Source organism: Carassius auratus, chromosome 43, assembly GCF_003368295.1.
Source record: "Carassius auratus strain Wakin chromosome 43, ASM336829v1, whole genome shotgun sequence".
Taxonomy (NCBI): Eukaryota; Metazoa; Chordata; class Actinopteri; order Cypriniformes; family Cyprinidae; genus Carassius; species Carassius auratus.
The window spans coordinates 6,792,076-6,814,789 of record NC_039285.1 but is presented as its reverse complement, the minus strand read 5'-3'; the positions used below and the strand labels follow the sequence as shown (position 1 = coordinate 6,814,789).

Here is a 22,714-nt window from a genome sequence, read left to right as displayed (position 1 = left end):
AAAATGTACTTTCTGCATAATGGCATACTGGCTTACTTTATTTCGAAGTTCTCTAAGGTCATTAGTGATTTTTTCCTGTTGCTCTTTATTCTCTTTTAGAGGTTCCAGATATTTCTTCTGCAGTTCTCTCCAGAAATCGATTTCATCCTACAACAGAAAAAGAGGCATTAAACCATATCAGTGTAAATTTACATAATGCTAATATCTAATCAGCAACAATGCATAAAGCATGACATGGTCAAAAAATTTAGTTGTTGTTGTAGTTTAGTTTATTGAAACGGTATTTTAGTGTGGTCAAATTATAAATTTAAAGTATTAATATGAAAATTACATATCTGACATACACAAAAAAAAAAAGATGCAAGCTGTAATATGGGACAATAATACATGATTTAGAGGCCATACACATTCTTGTCTAAAAACACATGGAAAACGCCGGCTCGCCACTTTCTCCTCTTTTCAAAAGCGCTCAGGAGCTCACTCATGCAATCCTTAACCAGCAATCCTTTACCAGTTAGACTTACATAAGGGAGTTCAGATTCATCCAAGAGAAAGTCGTTAGATTTCATCTGCAGTCGTTCAATCCAAGCTTTTGGAATTAAACACACATTAGCATTAATGGTAGTCAAATTCAATGACTTTATGTAGAATATTAGGATATTAAAAGGATAGTTCACCCAAAAAAGAAAATACTGTCGATCACTTAGGCTTACTCACCCTTAAGTTGTTCCATAGCTCTATGTATTTCTTCTTCTGAACACAAAAGAAGGTATTTTGAATAATGAAGGTAACCAGTCAGTTTCTGGATGACTTCCATATAATTTATATTTCTTCTTTATTCTTCTTCTTTTATGTCCAACATAAGAAATAAACTCATACAGGTTTGGAACAACTTGAGGGCGAGTAAATGATGACAGAATTTTCATTTTTGGGTCAACTATCCCCTTTAAGAATGGAAGTCATACTTACTTTGATGAGGACTAAGCTGGAACTCATGTTCCCTACATTGTAGGAATGCAATATAATTTTTAGTAGTAGTATTAAAAAACAAACCCATATTTATAAATAGTTACAAAATAAAACTTTACATAGATTGATCCAAGTTTCAGTGTGAAACTATCCTATAGTGTGGACATGTTTTTACCTCTGTGTTATGGTTTCTGTTGGCAGCATCTCCTCAATCTGATCTTTAGATTCCAAGCATGGACATTTGCAGCATATGGCATTCATGAACTTCTTCTTGATGGTATTGACTGCTGTAGCTTTAGCCTTGCTGCCGGATTCACGGGTGCCCCATGTGACATTGTTCATGTTGACTATGGAGTAAATAATTAAGAGTAGATACCCACTGGGAATGCAGAGGAAATATACCAGTCCATAGATGACCAGTGAGAACTCCTGGGGGTGTAAAGCTGCCGTGATGAGGTACAAAGCCACTATGCAAATGAGGAACAGACCACTGGGAGTCATAAAAGTCTGTTGCCTCACTAGATCACCTATGAAAGTTGACATGAGGAGAACGAGTTATATAGATAGATATTACACCCATTTGTTACCCGTCAAGTCCTTCAGCTAATTGATATGTTTTCTCTCTTGACATGGATATTTAGAAGAAAATTTTTTTAGTTTTGTGGCTTTTAATCAATGTCCAAGTTTAGATAATACTGCCATCTTTAAACAGTCTAAAAATATTGATGGACTAAAAGGTTATTTTGAAATATTATTACAATTTAAAAGAACTGTCATCTATTTTAATATATTAAAAATATATATAATTTATTACTTTGAGGGGAAATCTGAATTTTCAGCACCCATTAAATTTTTTTTAAAAAAGCGAGTTAATTCTGTCGATTTATTCAATGTTGACTTATTGCTTTAATAAACATTTCTTATGATTATCAGTTTCGATACTACTGCTTTAGCACTTTGTGCTAAAACTAGAAGTTTTTCCTTGGCAGCTAGCTAAAACTAGATTAACCTTTTATGCTTCACTTTATTTCAGTTAACCCCTTTTATTTCAGGTAACAAAAACGTTTTATTTTTTATGGTTTAATTTTGGTATCAGTTTTAATTTTTGTTAACTGGAATAACCCTAAAGAGAAGTACTAATTTATTTTCAAAACAAATCATTGTGTCAGTAGGAATTATAATGACATTGGGAAGAAAAAAGACAAAAAGCAATTTAAATAAGATCACAATTGTTTTTTAGACATTAAAATAACAACTACCACAACAAAAAACCACCATTACCTATGATTGAGAGAACTGTTCCCACCATGAGAAATGCATAGAGTACACTCATGATTGCTGCAATTGTAATCTGTGTGTCAGATTTCAGTTTGAAGCACAGGATGAGGAAGACAGTTGGGGGAACTATGCCCAAAATAAGGGCTACATTCACATCCATATTAAAGATGAACACAAAGCTTCCTGCAAGATAAACAAAGCACTTTAAAATAGATTTTGGACAAATGTAACTTAAAAGTTAAATCTTTCTGGCATACTGCAAAAACAGGACAATAAATCCAGAGAACCCTGTTTCTTAAACATTTTTTTTAGTGATACACCCATAATTTTTCATAGCAAATTTGTGTCTTGTATCTTTATTTAAGCTAATTTATATGTTGTTTATTTGCTCCATAGCCTTTCCTTGATTATATGTGCTTACAAACACTACTTTATATGGAGGTAAAAGGAAAAGGAAATGCCAATCGAAACTTTTCTGAAGACGGTCAGTTCCCTTGATTGAAATATTCAAATAACCTCCCTACCCCCAGTTCATTATTTATATTTTTCTTCCAATATTTTGTGCATCGTGAACAGTGATCTTGCTCTGCAAGCGACAGTATTTTTATCTCTTTGCATCCATCTACAGAATTTCTGGCATCTGTTTTTGGCCGTTTACAGACTTCATAATTTTTCCACACAAATTACATTTTGGGAAATGATTGGAATGCAGTTTGTGTGCATATCTGGAATAAAGAGCCAAAAGTCTGTGTATCTCAGTTTTTTTTAATGCAAACCTTTACCTGCAATCATGAGACAGATACTGGCAGGGCCCAGGATGGAAGCGGCCATGCTGATAATCTGGTACAAGAGGAAAGGTTTTGAGATAGAGCTGTTCTTCTGAGAGGTCAGTGCTCCTGAACCCAAGAGGTCAATGGTGTTGGCCAAGGTAGAGGGTCCCCAGCGTCTGCGCTGGTTGTAGAACTCTTTAAATTCCTGTGGAGCTTTGGTGTATGCATCAGATGCTGCGTTATACTCCACCCTCCAGCCCTGCTGCAGCAGCAGAGTGCACAACCAGCGGTCCTCACCTGACATTACACCAAACAGATGGGGAATTATGTTAGTCTAGGTTTAATTGGTATTATTTGTCAGTTGTTAGCTTCAAGCAGACCTTGATCATACTGGACGTATTGGCTGGCTTCACTGGCTTTGGTTGTGTATCTCTTCATGACGTTGTCGTCCATGAGTGCGGCTCCTCTAAAAAGACTGAAACATCCAGGACTGCACAGTACACAGCCGAACACGTGCTCTGCAGTCTTTTGTAGCCAGTGGCCTACTGCATATTCAAACTTCTGATACCACACCATGGGCCCTTCAAGCATAGTGAAGAAATTATCTCATTAGTCATTTTATCACCTTTATAATCTATAGTTGCTTTTATCTACTTCTAGAGCAGTGGTTCTCAGATTTTACAATATTACTTCAAACAGCAAAATAGTTAAATATTGTACCATATTTAATGAAGACAAGACTGTATTTTCTTTACCGTGCATAGATTTGTTTTCATGGTTTTCAAAGAATGTCTTTCTTGGCATTTACCTAATTTGACTAGTTTCTACCAAGTGACAAATTAGTTTGCTGAAAATACCAGTTTGTCAACAACAAAAAATATTAAATTGCTTGTGCTCGTTTCTTTTGTCCCCATAGGAGCGAATGTATGGTAAATGAAATTTGCTTGCATTTATCCCTATACAAAGACAGTGCTACAGATCAGAAATATTTGGTCATTATTTTAATTTATTTTCTTATTTAATTAATGTTTTGTTTTATTTGGTGAATTATTCTTCAGACCTTCTCTGCATCATACTAAACCACTCTAGAACTATCACTGCAACAAGCAATTATTTTGATTATTGATTAATCTATCAAAGAATAATTTACTATTTGTCAACTAAATTACCAACTTTTCAGTTGGCTTTGATTATTCAGCTTTTTGAATTTGTAAAAATATTAAGTTTGGCATATTCTAAAAAATAAATAAAACAAGGTAATCACCTCAGCTTCTAAAAATGTCAAACAATTATTTTAATATTATACTATTATAATAATTCTGTCACGTTTGGTGATACAAGAAACAAGGAGAGATCCAAGTGCAGGTATGATGTTTTATTTAGGGCAAATCCAAAGGGGTAAACAGTCCAGGCAGGGTCTAAACCAGAGTATCCAAACAACATGAAACAGAACAGAACACACGGCAAGGGCAAGACTACGGATAGCATCAAACATTAGACAAGGACTCCGTGATACATACTCAGACAGACCGGGTATAAATACACAAACGGTGATGAGGGAACTGGAGACAGGTGGGGAATCATCAATTAACTCAAACAAGGAGGAAGGTGACCAAATAAGGGATGGGACAGTTAATAAAGTGCCAGACACCGTGGGAAAGGAGGACACCTACTGGAAACCCAGGGAACACAACCCAGACACTGTGACAGTACCCCCCCCCCCCCCTCTACGGAGCGGCTCCCAGACACTCCACGACAGACAAAAAACAGAGACCAGGAGGGAGGCGGACAGGTGACGGAGCAGAAGACCACCACACCCCTGTGGTTGAAGCCGGAGTCCCCCAGGGCGGAGCAGAAGACCACCACAACCATGTAGTCAGGGCGAGATCCCCCCAGGGCGGAGCGGAAGACCACCACAACCATGTGGTCAGGGCGGAAACCCCCCAGGGTGGAGCAGACCTCCTTGCGGCCGGACCAACGGGACGACGAAACTCTGGTAATCCCCTGGTTTCTTTACTGGACTCCAGAAGATCAGTGCTGGCCTGACTCTGCGCGTGAAGATCATTGGTGACTGTCATTTGTTCATGAAGACCATCAGTGACTTGCACTTGTACCTGAAGATCATTGGTGACTTGTATTTGCTCATGAAGATCAATGGTGACTTGCCTTCTTTCATGAAGATCACCGGTGACTTGCCTTCTTTCTTGAAGATCACCGGTGACTTGACTCTGTCCTTGAAGATCGCCAGTGACTTGACTCAGTCCTTGAAGATCACCAGTGACTTGACTCAGTCCTTGAAGATCACCAGTGACTTGACTTGACTCTGAAAGGTCAACGGTGACCAGCCTTGTCTCTGGAAAGTCCATGGTACCTAGCCCTGACTCTGGAAGGTCAGCGGTGACTAGCCCTGACTCTGGAAGGTCATCAGTGACTAGCCCTGACTCTGGAAGGTCAGAGGTGACTAGCCCTGACTCTGGAAGGTCAGAGGTGACTAGCCCTGACTCTGGAAGGTCAGAGGTGACTAGCCCTGACTCTGGAGAGTTCACTGGAACCTGACTCGACTCTGGAGAGTTCACTGGAACCTGACTTGACTCCAGAGGGTCAGCTGTGACTGTCATCCTGTGCAGCGGCGCTGGGCAAGCAGCCATCTTGGGCCATGACTCTGGACAAGGGGCCCTCTTTGGTTGTGGTGCTGGGCCGGCGAGCATCTTGTGCTGTGGCGCTGGACCGGTGGCCAATTTGGGCATTGGCACTGGGTTAGCGGCCATCTTGTGCTGTGGCGCTGGGTTAGCGGCCATCTTGTGCTGTGGTACTGGGCTGGCGGCCATATTGGGTTGTGGTGCTGGACTGGTGGCCATCTTGGGCATTGGCGCTGGGTTAGCGGCCTTTTTGTGATGTGGTGCTGGGCTGGCGACCACCCGGTGCTGTGATGCTGGGCTGGCGGCCATCTTGGGCTGTGGCGCTGGCTCAGCAGCCATGACGTGAACCATTTGGGGAATTTCTAGGATCTTTGACAGCATATCGAAGTAATCGAGAAATGTGTCAACGGCCATCTTGGGCGTTGGCGCTGAGCTGGCAGCCATCTTGCACCGTGGATCTGGACTGGTGACCACTTTGTGCTGTGGCGTTGTGCTGGCGTCCATATTGCCTGTGGCGCTGGGTTGGCGGCCATCTTGTGCTGTGGCGCTGGGCTGGCGGCCGTCTTGCTTCGTGGTGCTGGTTTGGCGGCCATATTGGGCAGTGGCGCTGGCTTTTCTCCCTCCGCCATGGTGAGACAGCGACTCTGGTCCCTCCCACCTGAGCCCCGAGTCAAAGGGGGGCCATGGTGGGGAGCGATGCTGAGCTTCCTCTCGCCCACGTCCTCCTCGGCGACCTCCCCTGGTCCCGCGAAACACGACCAGGCGAGATCCCTCAAACCGATTGCTTCTCTCCCGCTTGGTGGATGGGGAGGAAACATTCATCGACATACCGCTGGATCTCGTTTGTGACGGAGTCCTTCTGTCACGTTTGGTGATACAAGAAACAAGGAGAGATCCAAGTGCAGGTATGTTGTTTTATTTAGGGCAAATCCAAAGGGGTAAACAATCCAGGCAGGGCCAAAACCAGAGTATCCAAACAACATGAAACAGAACAGAACACACGGCAAGAGCAAGACTACGGATAGCATCAAACATTAGACAAGGACTCCGTGACACATACTCAGACAGACCGGGTATATATACACAGACGGTGATGAGGGAACTGGAGACAGGTGGGGAATCATCAATTAACTCAAACAAGAAGGAAGGTGACCAAAAAAGGGAACAGACAGTTAATAAAGTGCCAGACACCATGGGAAAGGAGGACACCTAGTGGAAACCCAGGGAACACAACCCAGACACTGTGACAAATTATATCACAATTTTGTAATAGAATACGAATAAATATATTTGGCACACAAAATGAGATGACAGACATTGTCATTTACCATTTAATTAACTGTGTGAAAATAATAACTGGCTGACACATCATTCTGCCATCATTCTGCCTTTTGTAAATAATTTATTTTTGTGTGATCCACTAATAATCTGCATGGGTTGCTTTGGTATCAATGTTTGCATACCCATGTATGTGACGAGGCTTTTAAAATAGATGTAGGAAAAATTGTCATCTCATCCTGTCAGTTTGAACTTAGCTTTACTGAACAATGGAAATGATCAAACAATGGAATGACCAAATAATCAAAAACAATAAAATTACTAAACAATGCTTAATATCTATCCCAACCTGTGCCTGTTGGATGAATCCTGCCACAGGCAGCCCCAACATCTGGGTAGAGTTTAAGTCTGTCGATTAACAGCATGACTGCAGATGGCTGGAAATCAGTGTCCCCATCCAGGGCCAAGATATAAGTGTTCTCACTTTCTTTCTAAGGAGCATTGAAAACATAGTAAAACATCAAAAGCCTAGCTGATATTGTATTACTTTCTAGAAGAACTAGTAATCAAGGCTAATGTTAATCCTCTAACCTTCTGTCTCTCCTCAATGGATTCCAGTTCTTTACCTTCCTCAAACTCTTTGAAGTACTGTCTGTTAAGTCTCCAGCCAAGAATGTAATACAAGTACATTATCTACAAACACACATTATTAGTAAAATTGTGGTTACATAACATCTGTAGCTGCATTTTATCTGGATCTTTAATGAATCTTACCTGAGACCATCTTTTTTTGTGACGAATAAGTGTCTTGTCTTTGAAATGAATCATCATCAGATTGCCTTTAGGGAGGGTGTATTCTAGCCGCCCCCCATAAGGGGTGTTTATGATCTTCTGGGGTGGTAGTGCTGCCTTCTGCTTGAATATGCATGGGTCTTCTTCACTGAAAATGCTAATGTATGTGAAGTATTAGAAGATTAGTTTTGCACATAAAAACAGATATAGTTATATAAGAAGGATACTTACGTGTAGACTTCTTTGATGACATCCACAATACTTTCAGCATATTCATTTGCATGCCTTCCATTATCAACATCCTTGAATGCGTCATCAAAATAAATATGGAATTCAAACTGGACATCGCTGTTTTTGTGTTTGGGACTGTAATTATCAAGTCTGGTAATAAAATAAATATTATTGTAATTACAAATCAATTTACAATTTTTTTTTTTTTTTTTTTTTTTTTTTTACAAATTTCAGGTCTGTTTACCTAAACATAGAGATGATTATCTTCATCATTTCATCGTAGCTCTCATGCCACATCGTTGCACACAGAAACACTCTGATGATTTCTTTTGCACTGAGGAGTACATTATATGTATGAAGTCAATTCGTATTAAGAAATTCAAAGAAAAGGTTGGTCTTTTATATATTAACAGACTTAAAGTTCTCAGTTATTGGTCTGGAGAAATCAGAAAAAAACCTTTAATTCAGAAATTTTATTGCAGATACTTTAGTAAATGTGGGCAAAGTTCGAGGTGTTGAAGTGCTTTAAAAAAAATTATTCTCAGATGAAACATCTTAAAAATTGGTGATTTAATCTCTCTAGCATCTTGGACATTAAACATATACCATTTGTAATTTTTAATGGGAACACACAGTGCTAAATTGGATATCTAATGTAAGTTTTAAATTAAATTAAATATAAAATTTTATATATATATATATATATATATATATATATATATATATATATATATATATATATATATATATATATATATATATATATATATGGATGAATAAAAAAAATCTAATATTTGCTGATATATCAGCAATATATGCAACCATATTTAAAAAGTTAAAACACTTACCACCGTTTCTCCTTGATTCTCTTTCTGATTTCAAAACGAGTGTTTAGCAACATAGACTGTTCCATAAATGCTCCTTCATACATAGGTCGCACAAACAGATCTTGGGTTCTTTCTATTCGATGGATCTTCAGGTACCAGATGTAAATTGAACTGAGTATGAGTCCCAGCCACCAGCTCAGAGCAGAGCAGCCCAAACAGGCCAGTCCTCCTGTCTTCATGTGTATCACAATGTCCCTGGCATTCAGAGTTCTTATAACATCAGTCAATATCAAATGTAACCATTCGTCACTGGATTTCGGCTGAAAGTTCTCAAAACAGGTAGAGGTTTGATTGGACTCTGGGAGCCTGACTATATGTGGAACCAAAAACCCAGCCAAAACTGTGATAGAGGCAAGGTACATGGGCACAATGAAGCTGCAGCGCACAGCGCGCATCTTACAAGCCAAAACCACAAACCAGCGGCACAAGGCAGAGGATATAATCTGGATTGCCACCAATGCAATGACAACTGTTTCAAAGACAAGTTTTACCGATTTCCATTCCTGACCTGATAGAGGAACATAACCTGCAATCACAGCTGACGTAATCAGGATTCTTATCAAACTAGAGATGATGCTGACCATGTTACGGGACTGAGCAATGTCTCTGGAAATTTCCTTTAGAAATGACACATTAAAGAGCGTGCTATAGCTCTCCCACCAGTTCACAGAAACACAGATGGTTCCACCAATGGCAAGGCCAACTGATATTTTTGTCTCTAAGGAACTTTCGAAAGCCAAATAATTGATCACAAAGAGCACATAACCTGTGACGATTAAGAAAATGGAGCATACAGGGACCATAAGGCACTTTCTCTCTTTGGCAAGGCAATCAGCGACCACCTGGAACACTGCGGACAGGATGCTCACACTGTTTAGAATCATCACATTGGTGACAATGTCAAAGTGTGGCATGGCTACTATTGTTAGAACTGCAGCTCCCAGTCCTACCAGGAACTCACAACCCAGAACCTAAGGGAAAGGTCAAATCAAAGTCAGAAAGGTTCCAGACAATATAATCAGATTCTATGCTACTCGACTGAAAAAAACTAAAAAACTGTATGTAAAAACTATTATTTTAACTTATAAATGGCTAGTAAGTACAACAAACAATTACAAAAATATGGCAAGTATCAAATTGGTAGAGAAACATACTCCAATAATCTATTTTATTTATAATTTCAAAAATGTCTTTATATTGTACACATCTGTTCATTAAACACTTATGTTTGCTTACCCAAAAAATAGTTTTTTTAGAGGGCATGTTTGCACTCTTGAAAATAAACTTCCATGTGCTCTTTAGCAGAAGAAGAACACTCGGTCCAACCAGAATGAAGCCAATGCCAAGTAAGACAGTCGTTTTTTGTTCTGAACATATAATATCAGTTTGATTGTTCCCAAATGATATCAAAATCAGAAATGATGTCTATAAAGAAAAAAAAAAGAAAAAATAAAGGTCTTCAATCTTTATATATATATATTCAATATCTAACTGTATATTGGAAAGTTGAAAATGAAAAATTGCTGTTAATTTACTTAACCTCCATCCAAGATATAGCTAAGACGTATTATTATTTGGGGCGGCAGTGGCTCAGTGGTTCATGTAGGTTGTCTACAAACCGGAAGGTTGGTGGTTCGATCCCCGGCTCCACCTGACCAAGTGTCGAGGTGTCCTTGAGCAAGACACCTAACCCCAGCTGCTCCCGACGAGCTGGATGGCGCCTTGTATGGCAGACACCGCCGTCGGTGTGTGAATGAGTGAGTGGATGGGTGAATGTGAGGCAAATTGTAAAGCGCTTTGGATGGCCATGTGGTCTGTTGAAAGCGCTATATAAATGCAGTCCATTTACCATTTATTATTATTATTATTATTAGTAGTAGTAGTAGTAGTAGTAGTAGTAGTAGTAGTAGTAGTAGTAGTAGTATTCAGTAGAACAGTAAAGAAGATTTTTAGCTGGAACTGGTGCTTGGTGATTAATTTAATTCAAGTCAGTGGCTAATGGTTTTTGTGAATTTTAAAAAAAAAGGACATCAATAAACACAAAATTGATACCCATGGCTCCTGCCGATATATGCAAGAAACTGAACATAATTTTACAACATTATTACCTATAATCCGTAGCCTCAGGCAAATGGTCCAGAGTGAAATTCGGTTTGTGAACGAATCATTCTGTTGAACCATTTATTTTTGGTGAACTAATTGAACCAGTACACCAAATTGGCCTGAACCATCTGGAATAGTTTGTGACTCAAGCAGCACAGATCTACAAAGTCCCGTTTCATTCAGTCACGTTCAACGTTACATCCACACTGACATTTGGGGTTTTCCTTTTTAAATATGTCTCTTTATCCGTGCATTTCTGGATGTGGTCATTTCCTATCCTCCTCTGATGTCTCACATGTCTGGGCCGTAAGCATGCTGAGGCTTTGTTTGTGGATGGCTCATACCATCACTGCAAGCGCATGTCCATGGCAACATTGAGATCACAACTCTCCCTCATCATGAGGGGAAAGTCCCCTCAGCTGCTCCCTAGCCACTGCTCACTGGTTAGCACTCAGGAAGATCTTTGTGTTACAGTGGGAGATTTTCCGCCAGGCCAGTTGTTACGGACTTCTCACTCCTCCATGATGTTGTATGCCTGCCAAGCTCCCGAAGGAGATTGCCAGGCCATCTTGCAGTTGTCAGATGATTTTATTTGGGATTTCAGAGGAGGATCAGATGTTGATGTTAGCACTGGAGGGATCAGGCACTTCAAATGGTGAGGACTTCCCTTATGAAAAAGAAGTTTATTCAAGTGTGCTATTAGTAAACTTCTTTTAAACTATAAATAGGAACGTATGTTTTTAGTTTACTTTTTATGTACTTTTCAGAAATAGGTTTCATGTACTCCTCAGAAATATACTTAAAATTACATTTAAGTATACTTTACTTATGCTTACAAAAATTCTAAATATATTTGAGCTATGCTCCTAGAATCCATGTTTTCATTATTATATGGTAGAGGATGCTAGTGTACATCTTCTTCGCAGAATTTCCAAAAAAACACAAGTGAAGAAGAAAAAAGAAACAACAGATACTAACACATTTAATCTAACACCATAGATATATACACTAGATGTCGCCTTGGGGCTCTAACCATGCATCAAATCCGCCTCCATCTTGGAACAGGGGTCTTGTCATAGGACGTAGCTAGGTAACTAGGACTTTTGTGCTGCATATGGATGTTCAAACTAAAGAAATCTTAAAATCAGGCAGCAGGGAATTACATTTCACAAGTGAGAATGTGTTTTATGATATTGAATCATAATGCATATTTATATTTATATACAAGTACTCTGTCAGCTCTGGCCTTGCGTGTTCCAGTGACCCTGGTGAGCGATACTGTCGGGAGTATAAATGAAACATTCCTCAAATTATTACAGTAACATTTATTTTAACATAGTTTAAGTTATCAGTAGAATATAGACTATAAATTAAATTATCAAATGGTCAGTAATATGTTCACACGATATGTTGTGACGGTTAGACGAACCGGGTATCCCTAGCTAATCATCCACCCTCCTTATCCCATTGTGCCATTTCTTGACATGGGTTTAACGACTTATAAAAATATAATACACTTTTATATTAATGGTAAGGTACTTTACAATCAGAATTGATTGGCAAGCAGCTGCAGTTACTTCTGTTTAATGCGGTATTGACTGCAATTGGTTTATGTTTTCAATAAAAAGCAACCTATCTACAATGAACAGAGAGAGAGAGAGTTAGATACAAAATATGCTGGGGAAGCAACGTAAAAAAAAGGGCATCAAGCCTCTCGTCAGAGGTATTTGAAGTTTTGCTGGACATTGCCACCAGATCAGAGATCACACCTCTGTGGTCCACTATAACCTGCACGTTTATGTCCGCGTATCCCTTTCGCGATAAGTAGCCTATGCCTGATCAATCACTGATGAATTGGCGATAGGGATGAGTGTGCCATCCACCAGGATGTAATCCCCGGCATGGCGCAGAAGGGTGTTGTTGACAGTGTGAACGCACCTCCACACCAAGGTCTTGATTAAGCCATAGCCCTCTCCCACGACCTCAATGAATCTCTCTGTAGCAAAAAAAACAAAACATAGCGCTGGGCTTCAGGGCTTAAAGCAAAATTACACCGCGTTTGCCTGGCAAGCGCAGGTCTGAGAAGGTCCAGCAGCTCCAATGAGCTGTCTTGGGAGGCAATTTTTTTTATATAGCCACGTCAGGTAAAATGTCAAAAGGGCTTAAGTTTTGCAGAATAAAAAAAATTTACATGGACTAAACTGCTCCGTATCAGGCTCTGTCTTTGATTCAATACATGATACCTAGATCTTGGCCATTTAGAGCCAAATTGTTTGCCAGAGTTTAATTATCAAAAGTGATTGCCAATTCGCTTTAATTACATTACGAAAAAGCCTAGGCTAATTACCACCATATTAGTTCTGATACCACATAAAGTCATCTTCATAAATAGGCCTGTATCCATTGCGAACATAATTTATTATGAGTCTTAAAATGTCCATTACATAAAATCATTGTTGACGTCAACATTGTCAACATACCATAGTTTGACTTCTACTGCACTGCGCTGGTGATCAGTCCACAGGGTCACCTGTCTGCACAACCTTTGCTGACAGGTCCTCAAATGACAACAGCAACCACCTACTCCTTCTCTGCCCCCACAACATCCTCTGCGTTGCTGATACCTAGTTTCCCCGGAAGCTAATCCATCACTGGACATGGTACAGCCAATAACAACAATATGATCTGTGTCTTTAGTCTGCTGCGCCAAGCCCGTAATGGCCCATGCATCAAGACAGCCCTGGTGAAAGATTCTTATGTTAACCTTATAGCAACTGAAGCAAACTGCCTCGAACGCCAGAAAGAGCACTTCAGCCTCCTTCTGCAGCACAGTGCCTCCCCAGCTGATCCCACCATCTCATCGGCTGTTAACGCTGCAGCCCCTATTGTTGTCTGCAGTACAGACCCTGTCACACCTGAGGAACTCGAAGCCGCTCTAGAAAAACTTAACAACAGGAAAGCCCCCGGCATCTGTGCAATAACCGCTGAGATGCTAAGGTGCAGTGAAAGCATCATTGATTGGCTTACCCACATATTCAAACCCACACATGGGAGACAGAGAGGCTTCCCAGCGACTGGACCAGAGGAGTCATCTTGCCCTTCTGGAAATGTAAGTTTGACAGGCTAGTCTGTGGCAACCACAGATAAATCACCCTTCTCTCCATCCCCGGCAAGCTCTTTACCATGATTTTGCTCACTCATGCTATCCCAGCCATCAGAAGCAGCTGTCGTCCCCAGCAGGCTGGCTTCATCCCTAACCGCTCCACAACATACCAAATCTCCACCCTTCGCTTACTGATAGAGAAGACCTATAAATTCCATCTTTAAATTGGGTTCATAGATCTAAAGGAAGCTTTTGACACCGTCTGACACACTTCACTGTGTAGTATCCTACACGCCCTTGGAGCACATTGGAGCAAGATCATTACCCTGTTCAAGTTGCTTTATAGCAATGCTCAGAGCTGTGTTCGCATCAACGGCAGAGACTCAGACTGGTTTCCTATCTCCAGTAGTATTCGCCAGGGCTGCGTGGCTGCTTCTGAGCTCTTCAACTGTATCATTGATCATCTGATGTCCAGGGTTTGTGATCGGGTCCCCGGAGTGTCCTTCAGCAGTTACCACCTGACTGACCTGGAGTACGCTGTCGACACCCTCCTGCCCAGCACGTCCTTTAGCCAGATGAGAGACACCCTGGGCATATACATTGAGTACCGCATCCACCTTCCCTTCGGCTTGGGAATGACATTGTAGAGCCTATCAAGAATTTTGTGTATCTGGGATCCATAGTGACAGATAACAGGGACCTAAAACCAGAGTTTACCCGCAGAAGAGCCCTGGCTGCGTCAGCCCTGCAGTCTCTCTGGAAACCACTCTGTTGGCACCAGACCATCTCATGCAAGATGAAGGGCAATGACAGCAGGGCTCTCAAAACCATCGAGAACATCAGGTGGCTCCAGCGGATTTCCAATTAAGTGCTTAGAGCCTGCACGTGCCAGCACAGAGCATCCTAACTAGTTGCGGAATGTCGCACCCGCTGGTTTCGGCCATGTTCTCAGCCTTCCTCCTGACAATCCAACGAGAGCCATTCTCCAGTTTGATTCGAGGGTCGCAGGCTGGAGATGACCATGAGGTAAACCCTGCACCCGATGGCTTGACGTCATTGCGGGTGACCTCCAACAACATGGACAGACGGATGCGATGACGACGTAAAAAAAGACTGCGACTCACAAGACAAAAAACAAGAAAACAGCTGCTGCGTGTGGACGCGCCGCCATTTTGGTTCTTGTTCTCTATTCTCTATTTCTCTGACTGGCGCTGTATGACACTACACTGATTTGGGGTGGGGGGTGGGGGGGGGTTATTGTGGGACAGGAATAAAGAAAATATTGAACAGTCTTTGGCACAGGGGCGTCGCTAGGCCCTTTTTAGGGGGGCTTCAGCCCCCCTAAACTTATGCCCAGCCCCCCTAAAAAATTATTTGATTAATTAATTAGTGATCGCTTCAGTCCCCTTTAAAAACTCATTTGAGACGGTGGCAAGCTGCATCAAGTTCCGGCTCCTCCCCTGATCTGAGTCTGCATGGATTCAGCGCGTTTTTCAATCCACAGTGGCGCTGAGCAGAGCGAACATCAGAGAGTACAAGGTGTGTGTGTGTGTGTGTGTGTGTGTGTGCGTGCGTGTGTGTGTTCTCGCATCCAATACCAATACGTCTTCGCTGCGTTCACCTTCAGCCTTTATCACAGTGTGACAGTTGTTTTTTCTTCCAACAAAAATGAAGCGATTAACACCCATGAAAACATACTTTAGAAAACGATCATGATTTATTTTAATTTACTTTTTAAAATTGAAAACATATTATTGTGTATTTCGGCATTACATTATGCAGCCATGCAAAAGAAATTATTAACGACACACATCATTGTCTGAAAGCACTACATGGCACAGAGAGAGAAACATCATGTGGAGATATTTTGTTTTCTATTATTAAATATAATTTTGTATTAAGTAATAATGAATCATTAGTGTATCATGATACATATATTAGAGTAAGAGTAAAGGGATCTGTGATTTTTTTTTTTTTTTAAGTAATTGAGTTATAGAAGTGGCAAATTGATAATGGTGTTATTTTTAATAAATATAAATAAATATAGAACAGATTAAACATATTGCCAATAGACAATTACATTAATACATGTTTTGTCTATATTCTTAATGAATATTAGCTGGTTAGTTAAATGATTTGAAATGAAATAAATTTTCAGGGGCTGACTTGATGTATAACCAACCATATTGTTGATTATAAAGGCTAAAAAGCTAAAAATTTATAATAATAATAATAATAATAATAAAATATAATAATTTATGTTTCATTGTAGATGGATATACAACATTTTTTTTGTCGTGTGGGAGTAGGTCTGTAAATGAGCAACAGTCAGGTGACAATAGAACAGACAGCCTCACACACACACACACAATACCACTGTGTTCCCAAGATTCATTGCAGTCATTGAACCCTTATGTTGTTTTAATATTCTGCCGATTTCCACGTACATTTCATAAGAAAAAGCAGTGGTATCATCAAAGGATACACATGAATGTCCTAATACTGAATCAGTTAGTCTTTATTGTAAAAAAAAAAAAAAAAAAATCTACATTCCCAATTCAAAATTTTCCAGTGACTGGTCACATCTAAAAACTGTATTAGTTTTTTTTTACAGTGTTGTATATGGCTCAGTCAGTACTCCTACTCCCATATATGAAATACAGGAAATACAATGGAATAGTGGATTGCAATAAGGTTAGTAGTATACAACCCTACCCTAATAGTCAAATAATATTTTTTAATCATACCCTTATTGGGGGCTGAGCCCCCCTAAAATGAAAATCTTAGAATCGCCCCTGCTTTGGCACCTAAAATATCTAACTTTCACATAATGTTCCTCTCAAATTTGTGATTTGCGTCCACCTGCAAAATGCTTTGTGTATCATATTTAATAAACTAATACAATTAAAATGTTTAAATTAACATGTATAGTCACACCAAAACTGTAACGTTGTGGAATAAAATGTCGACCAATAAAGAGGTAATAATTACACTCAAGCTTTGGGGTGTTGATCGACTCCATCTATGTTTTGATTATCATTCTGAATCCAACTCAGAGTTTTTTTTTTTAATCTTTTTGTTCAAATTTCTTTTTTATAATTTTTATTTTATTTTTATGACACTTATATGACATTAAAGTGTTTAAAAAAAGAATGCATGAAGCTAGAACAAAATGTTTTCGTTTACAAGCAGATAACCTGTTCTTTCTTTGGAAGTTTTGTATGTTCAGAAATTAACAAATTAATTATACAAATTAAATCCTAAATAGGGACATAGTAGTATACTTAAAGTATGGTGTAAAGTTCACTTAAACAAAACTTATGAGTATATTTGCAGTATAAATCTACTAAACTAGCTGTTTACTGAGAATATACTTCAAAGTGTACAAAGTATTCAATTAGTAAACTATCACTATACATATAAGCTAGTTGTGCACTCAAAGTTTGCTACTGTTATACTTAAAGTATACTTTTATATACTATAAAGTGGGCCAATTTAGTCCCAATCAGTATTGAAAAAGTAAACGTACAAGTATACTACTAGAACACTGATATTTGTATACTTGCTACATACAGTATACTTAAAAATATACTTGAACTTTACTTAAGTATATTTAGTAAAATAAACTTGAAGTATACTACTTTTTGGAAAGGGTCGGCTGAGTTTCCTAGGGGAGGACTATAAATTCCTGACTCTAAACTGTCTGCTATGCTTTCCAGGGCAACCAAGAATTTGAAGCCTCCACCCAACCCAAAGAATTATTGGCTGGACGATGGTTCCTGGGCATGGGTCATGACTCACAGCTGGAACCCATCTCAGTGCCATTCAGTGCTCCTGACCACGCTCACTTCAATCAAAAGGGTTGGGGACCTGCAGGCATTTTCAGTCAGCGAAACATGCCTTGATGTTGTCCTGAGATCCTGGCCTGGATACTTACCCAAAGTTTCCACCACTCCTTTCCAGGACCAGGTGGTGAACTTCCAAGCACTGCCCCTAGAGGAGGCAGAACCAACCTTTGCACTGCTGTGGTCTGTTTGAGCTCTTTATGCTTGTGTGCAGGCACACAGAGCTTCAGAAACTCTGAACAGCTCTTTATTTGCTTTGGAGCAGTAGGGGAAGGTTGTCTCCAAGCAGAGGCTGGCCCACTGGCTAGTGGATGCTATCACCTTGGCATACCAAAAGGTGAGCTGTGTCCCCTAGTTGTTAGAGCTCACTCCTCTCAGAGCATTGCCTCCTCTTAGGGTGTTGATCAGGGCTTGAAAATGAAAAGAAAATTCAATCGGTTCACTCCGAGCAGAATCGATATTTTAACGTTTCTGTTCCTGCGTTCCTCTGAATTATTACCGTTCCGAAACCGGTTTGTGTGGAAAAAATACCGGTTAATAAAATTATTTTATAAAAACAACATTATGTGTCTATAATTTGCCTAATAATAATGTATCGCGCATCATTTCTATATGCAGGCTTTAAAGTTCTTACAGTGCGTTAGGTCGTTGGCTTTGTCGGAAGGAGGACACCGACAGGGAGCTTGGCAGATCATAACACTTGATTTATTAAACAGGAAGTGGTGAACATTAGGAATTAGCCACATCTGATTACACAGTGTGCGTCATCTCCCTCTCTCTCTATCTACAGCCCCTTTCACACTGCCATTCCGGCGTCAGCGTGGTGTCAGCGTGGCGTCAGCGTGGCGTCAGCGCGGCGTCAGCGTTTTAGTTACTCAAAAAGAAAAAGAAAAAATAGAGATCTAACGTCAGTCAATAACCCGCTGTGGTTAGTCATCTTTTCTAGATTTTGGCCAAATGTAGGCTACTAAAAAAAAATCAACACTTTAAAGACATCAAAGTTTTTTTATAAATATTAAAAAATATTTGCTGCATTGTAAAAAACAAAAACAAGGATGAAAGATTGCGTTTTGAAAGTGAAAAAAAAAAAAACTAAAGTTGCTGCATTGCGTTTTATTAGCCCTATTACTTTACAAAATAATGAAGGCTAAAATGCCTGTAGTCTAAAGCAAAATGTTTACAAACATTATAAAAACAGCTATTAAATTATCTCGGAAACAAAACAAGTTTAGGCTATAAAAACATCAATCCAAAAACAAATTAATTTAAGATGAAGCTGATGCCTGCACGAATCCAAATGTTTCCATGTTCCCGACGTATCTGAATGCTTAAATATTATTTATTATATAGTGTTTGTACTTTTATCTACATAAAACATCATCCTCCTTCAAATCGGCTTCATCAGCACAGTGAGGTGCGGTCACTCTGAACGCAACATGTTGTACAATGGAGCAGTCTAACTTTTTATTTGTTTCTTTAACTCTATTTTATTTTGTTAATTTACAGGTTTTAATAAAGCAAAGTGATGTTGTGTCAGCAGCGCGATGGTCAGACCAAAGCTGGTTGATTATATAGAAGCAAGACATTATTCAAAGCTGTCAGCTTTTGCAAAATAATTAAAACTGTAAAGCTTTTGCAAAATAATAAAAAATTATCTCTGCAGTTTCGTTTTCCTTTCCGAAAACTTTGGAACATGTCACAATGAACCATAATTTAGCACACTTTTTCTTTCGTTTCGTAAATCCGTCAATATGATTAAAGTGAAATATATTTAGTGTATATGCCTATAATCCTTTTTATGTAAACCTATAATGGTTCGTTTTTCAGTTTTCTCCATTCACAGAAGTGCTGCAGATGTGTGATCTGTTGAATTCATCTCACACTATCCTCAGATAAACTCTAAGGCATTGCCATTGAGACTGACCTATGCTGAGTTCACAGCTAAGCGGACATTTCACATGTTGGCTTCAGCGTAACATTTGCATATGCTGTTCTACTGGAATTTGTGATTCATTGACAGCAAATTTCAAATATTAAATGGAACGATAAAATAACGCTATTAACCAGTTAATGGCCATTTAAAATTTTCGATTCTGGTTGGAACTATAAAATGTGATTTCGTTTCTGTTTCTGTTCCTGTCAAAATTTCGTTCGTTATCCGGTTTTCGTTTTCGTTCTTTGAACCGGTTCAGAGCCCTGGTGTTTGATGCAGGTGTTAGATCACTTTTATAGCAGAAATCTGCAGAGCTGTGGCTGGGCACAAAGTTCTACAATATCCATGCTGAGCTGGTCTCTTCCCATGTGTTGGGTACAAGTAGGTAAGTGACAGTGAGGCTGTCTCCTTGTCTCACTTCCCACACCATTCCCATTCAGCAGGGGTTGTGAGCAACATTTAATCTCTCCAGTTTTTGCTGAACTGAGGAAACTGTTCTGACTCGGACTGAAGACAGATGTGCTGGTGATATTAATTATGTAACAAGGTGAGCTGATGAAGACTTACTTTAGACATTCAGGTTTCACTTAATTCATTGGTGGTTTAATATATATATATATATATATATATATATATATATATATATATATATATATATATATATATATATATATATATATATATATATTAAATATATATAATATATATAATTAATGTAATACGTTATGTCATTGCATCATTGTGTAAACAAACTAGTATACAAGCTAAACATTTATATATAAATACATTGTCAGGAGCCACGGGTATTCATTTTGTGTTCTGTGATATGCTTTTTTTTCATCATGGACCACAGTTTCAGATAAAAACCTTCTTCAATGTTGTACTGAAGAAAAAAAAGTCACCTACATCTTTCGTGGTCTAAGGGTGAGTAAATTAACAGCAAATTTTCACCTTTATATGAACTATTCCTTTAACTGTTAACCATCATCATCAATAAAAATGATTAGCCAATGCTTAATAAAGCTGCTCACCTTACTGAGCAGCACAAGGGTGAAGACAAGTACACCAACAATGGCATACAGGAACCATTTCAAACACTGTTTTTGTTTGTTTGGCCTCTGCTCATCTTGAATGATTGGCACTTCACTGCACACGTCCCAAGATTGACTGTTTTGGAAGAAAAAAAAGGGAATATCTTAATGGAAAAGTTCAAATTCACTCGAGTATTGTTTAAGATGTTCATTGATAACTAAATTGTGGTATTCATGTGAGAGGTTGTAAGAAAATATTTGTTGTCTATCTATATTTATAAATACATATTTTTCAGACTATATGTGATACATTTAGAATTATTTTAATTTCATATATATATATATATATATATATATATATATATATATATATATATATACAGTACAGACCAAAAGTTTTGAAACATTACTACTTTTAAAGGTTTTTGAAAGAAGTTTCTTCTGTTCATCAAGCCTGCATTTATTTGATCAAAAATACAGAAAAAACTGTAATATTGTGAAATATTATTACAACTTAAAATAATAGTTTTCTATTTGAATATACTTAAAAAATATATATTTATTCATGTGATGCAAAGCTGAATTTTCAGCATCATTACTCCAGCCTTCAGTGTCACATGTAACATCCAGTCTATCACATGATCATTTAGAAATCATTCTAATATTCTGATTTATTATGAGTGTTGGAAACAGTTCTGCTGTCTAATATATTTGATGAATAAAAGGTTAAAAAGAACTAAATTTATTTAAAAAAAAAAATCTAATAATATATATACTAATAATATATTTTCTTTACTATCACTTTTTATCAATTTAACACATCCTTGCTGAATAAAAGTATTGATTTTATAAAAAAAAAAGAAAAAAAAATACTGACCCCAAATTACTGAGTAGTGTATATTGTTATTACAAAATATTTATATTTTAAAAACATAGCTTCTTTTTTTTCTTTTTCTTTTCTTTTTATTCATCAAAGTTTCCTAAAAAAGTATCACATGTTCTGAAAAAATATTAAGCAGCAGAACTGTTTCCAATTTTGATAATGAATCATCATATTAGAATGATTTCTAAAGGATCATGTGATAATGATCCTAAAAATTCAGTTTTGCATCACGTAAAAACAAGTACTTTAAATTGTAATAATATATCACAATATTACATGTTTTTCTGTATTTTTGATCAAATAAATGCAGGCTTGATGAGCAGAAGAAACTTCTTTCAAAAACATAAAAAATAGTAATGTTTCCAAACTTTTGGTCTGTACTGTATATATATATATATATATATATATATATATATATATATATATATATATATATATATATATATATATATATATATATATATATATATATACATACATATAAAACATACAAGCATGGCTATAGCCAACTATGAGGTCATCAAGGTCCGGACCTCTGTACATTTTTCATGTTCGAAAATAAAATTTGTTCCCCGATTGACTAATTTGCTGCTAAACTCCTAACTGATATAAAGTTGGTTCACATTATTTTGGTAGAGGTGGGGGTATCATTGTGTTGCACAGTAAACAGTTCAACATGTGTCCAATGGCTGTCCCCAAATCAGACTCATTTGAATGTCTTGTTTTGAGTGTTTCTGCCCCCTCTCTACTTCAGTGACTACAGTCTACAGGCCTCATAAGACAAATTAAGACTTGTTATCTGGATTATCAAATATGTTTTTCTCTGCCTCAGATTTGAAAGATTTCTTCTCCTGGGGGATTTTAACATCAGCAATCAGAGAAACCATAAACAACAATTTCACTCAATCAACAAGCTGCTTAAAAATCACAGCCTCTTTAATAATCCTGCTTCAACTCAGTTTTTTAGCACCA

The 22,714-nt window shown here is 38.3% G+C and overlaps 1 protein-coding gene across 1 annotated transcript; it reads right to left on the bottom strand.

Moving 5' to 3' along the window:
• Positions 1–1,140: 1,140 nt before the first annotated feature.
• On the bottom strand, positions 1,141–10,191 carry LOC113061225 (chitin synthase chs-1-like). The gene is made up of 11 exons (XM_026230264.1): positions 10,081–10,191; positions 8,809–9,815; positions 8,202–8,291; positions 7,958–8,107; positions 7,709–7,883; positions 7,526–7,627; positions 7,284–7,425; positions 3,398–3,598; positions 3,030–3,314; positions 2,251–2,430; positions 1,141–1,496 (listed from the first exon to the last, which is right to left on the bottom strand). The coding sequence occupies exons 1-11, from the start codon at positions 10,105–10,107 to the stop codon at positions 1,141–1,143; spliced, it is 2,715 nt and encodes a 904-aa protein (XP_026086049.1). The 5' UTR covers positions 10,108–10,191.
• Positions 10,192–22,714: the final 12,523 nt, after the last annotated feature.

Coding starts and splice junctions, on each gene's coding strand:
- LOC113061225 (XM_026230264.1), bottom strand. CDS start 10,107: ATGCCCTCTAAAAAAACTATTTTTTGG. Junction 8,108..8,201: donor ATAATCATCTCTATGTTTAG/GTAAACAGACCT, acceptor TTTTATTACCAG/ACTTGATAATTACAGTCCCA. Junction 7,884..7,957: donor GTCATCAAAGAAGTCTACAC/GTAAGTATCCTT, acceptor CACATACATTAG/CATTTTCAGTGAAGAAGACC.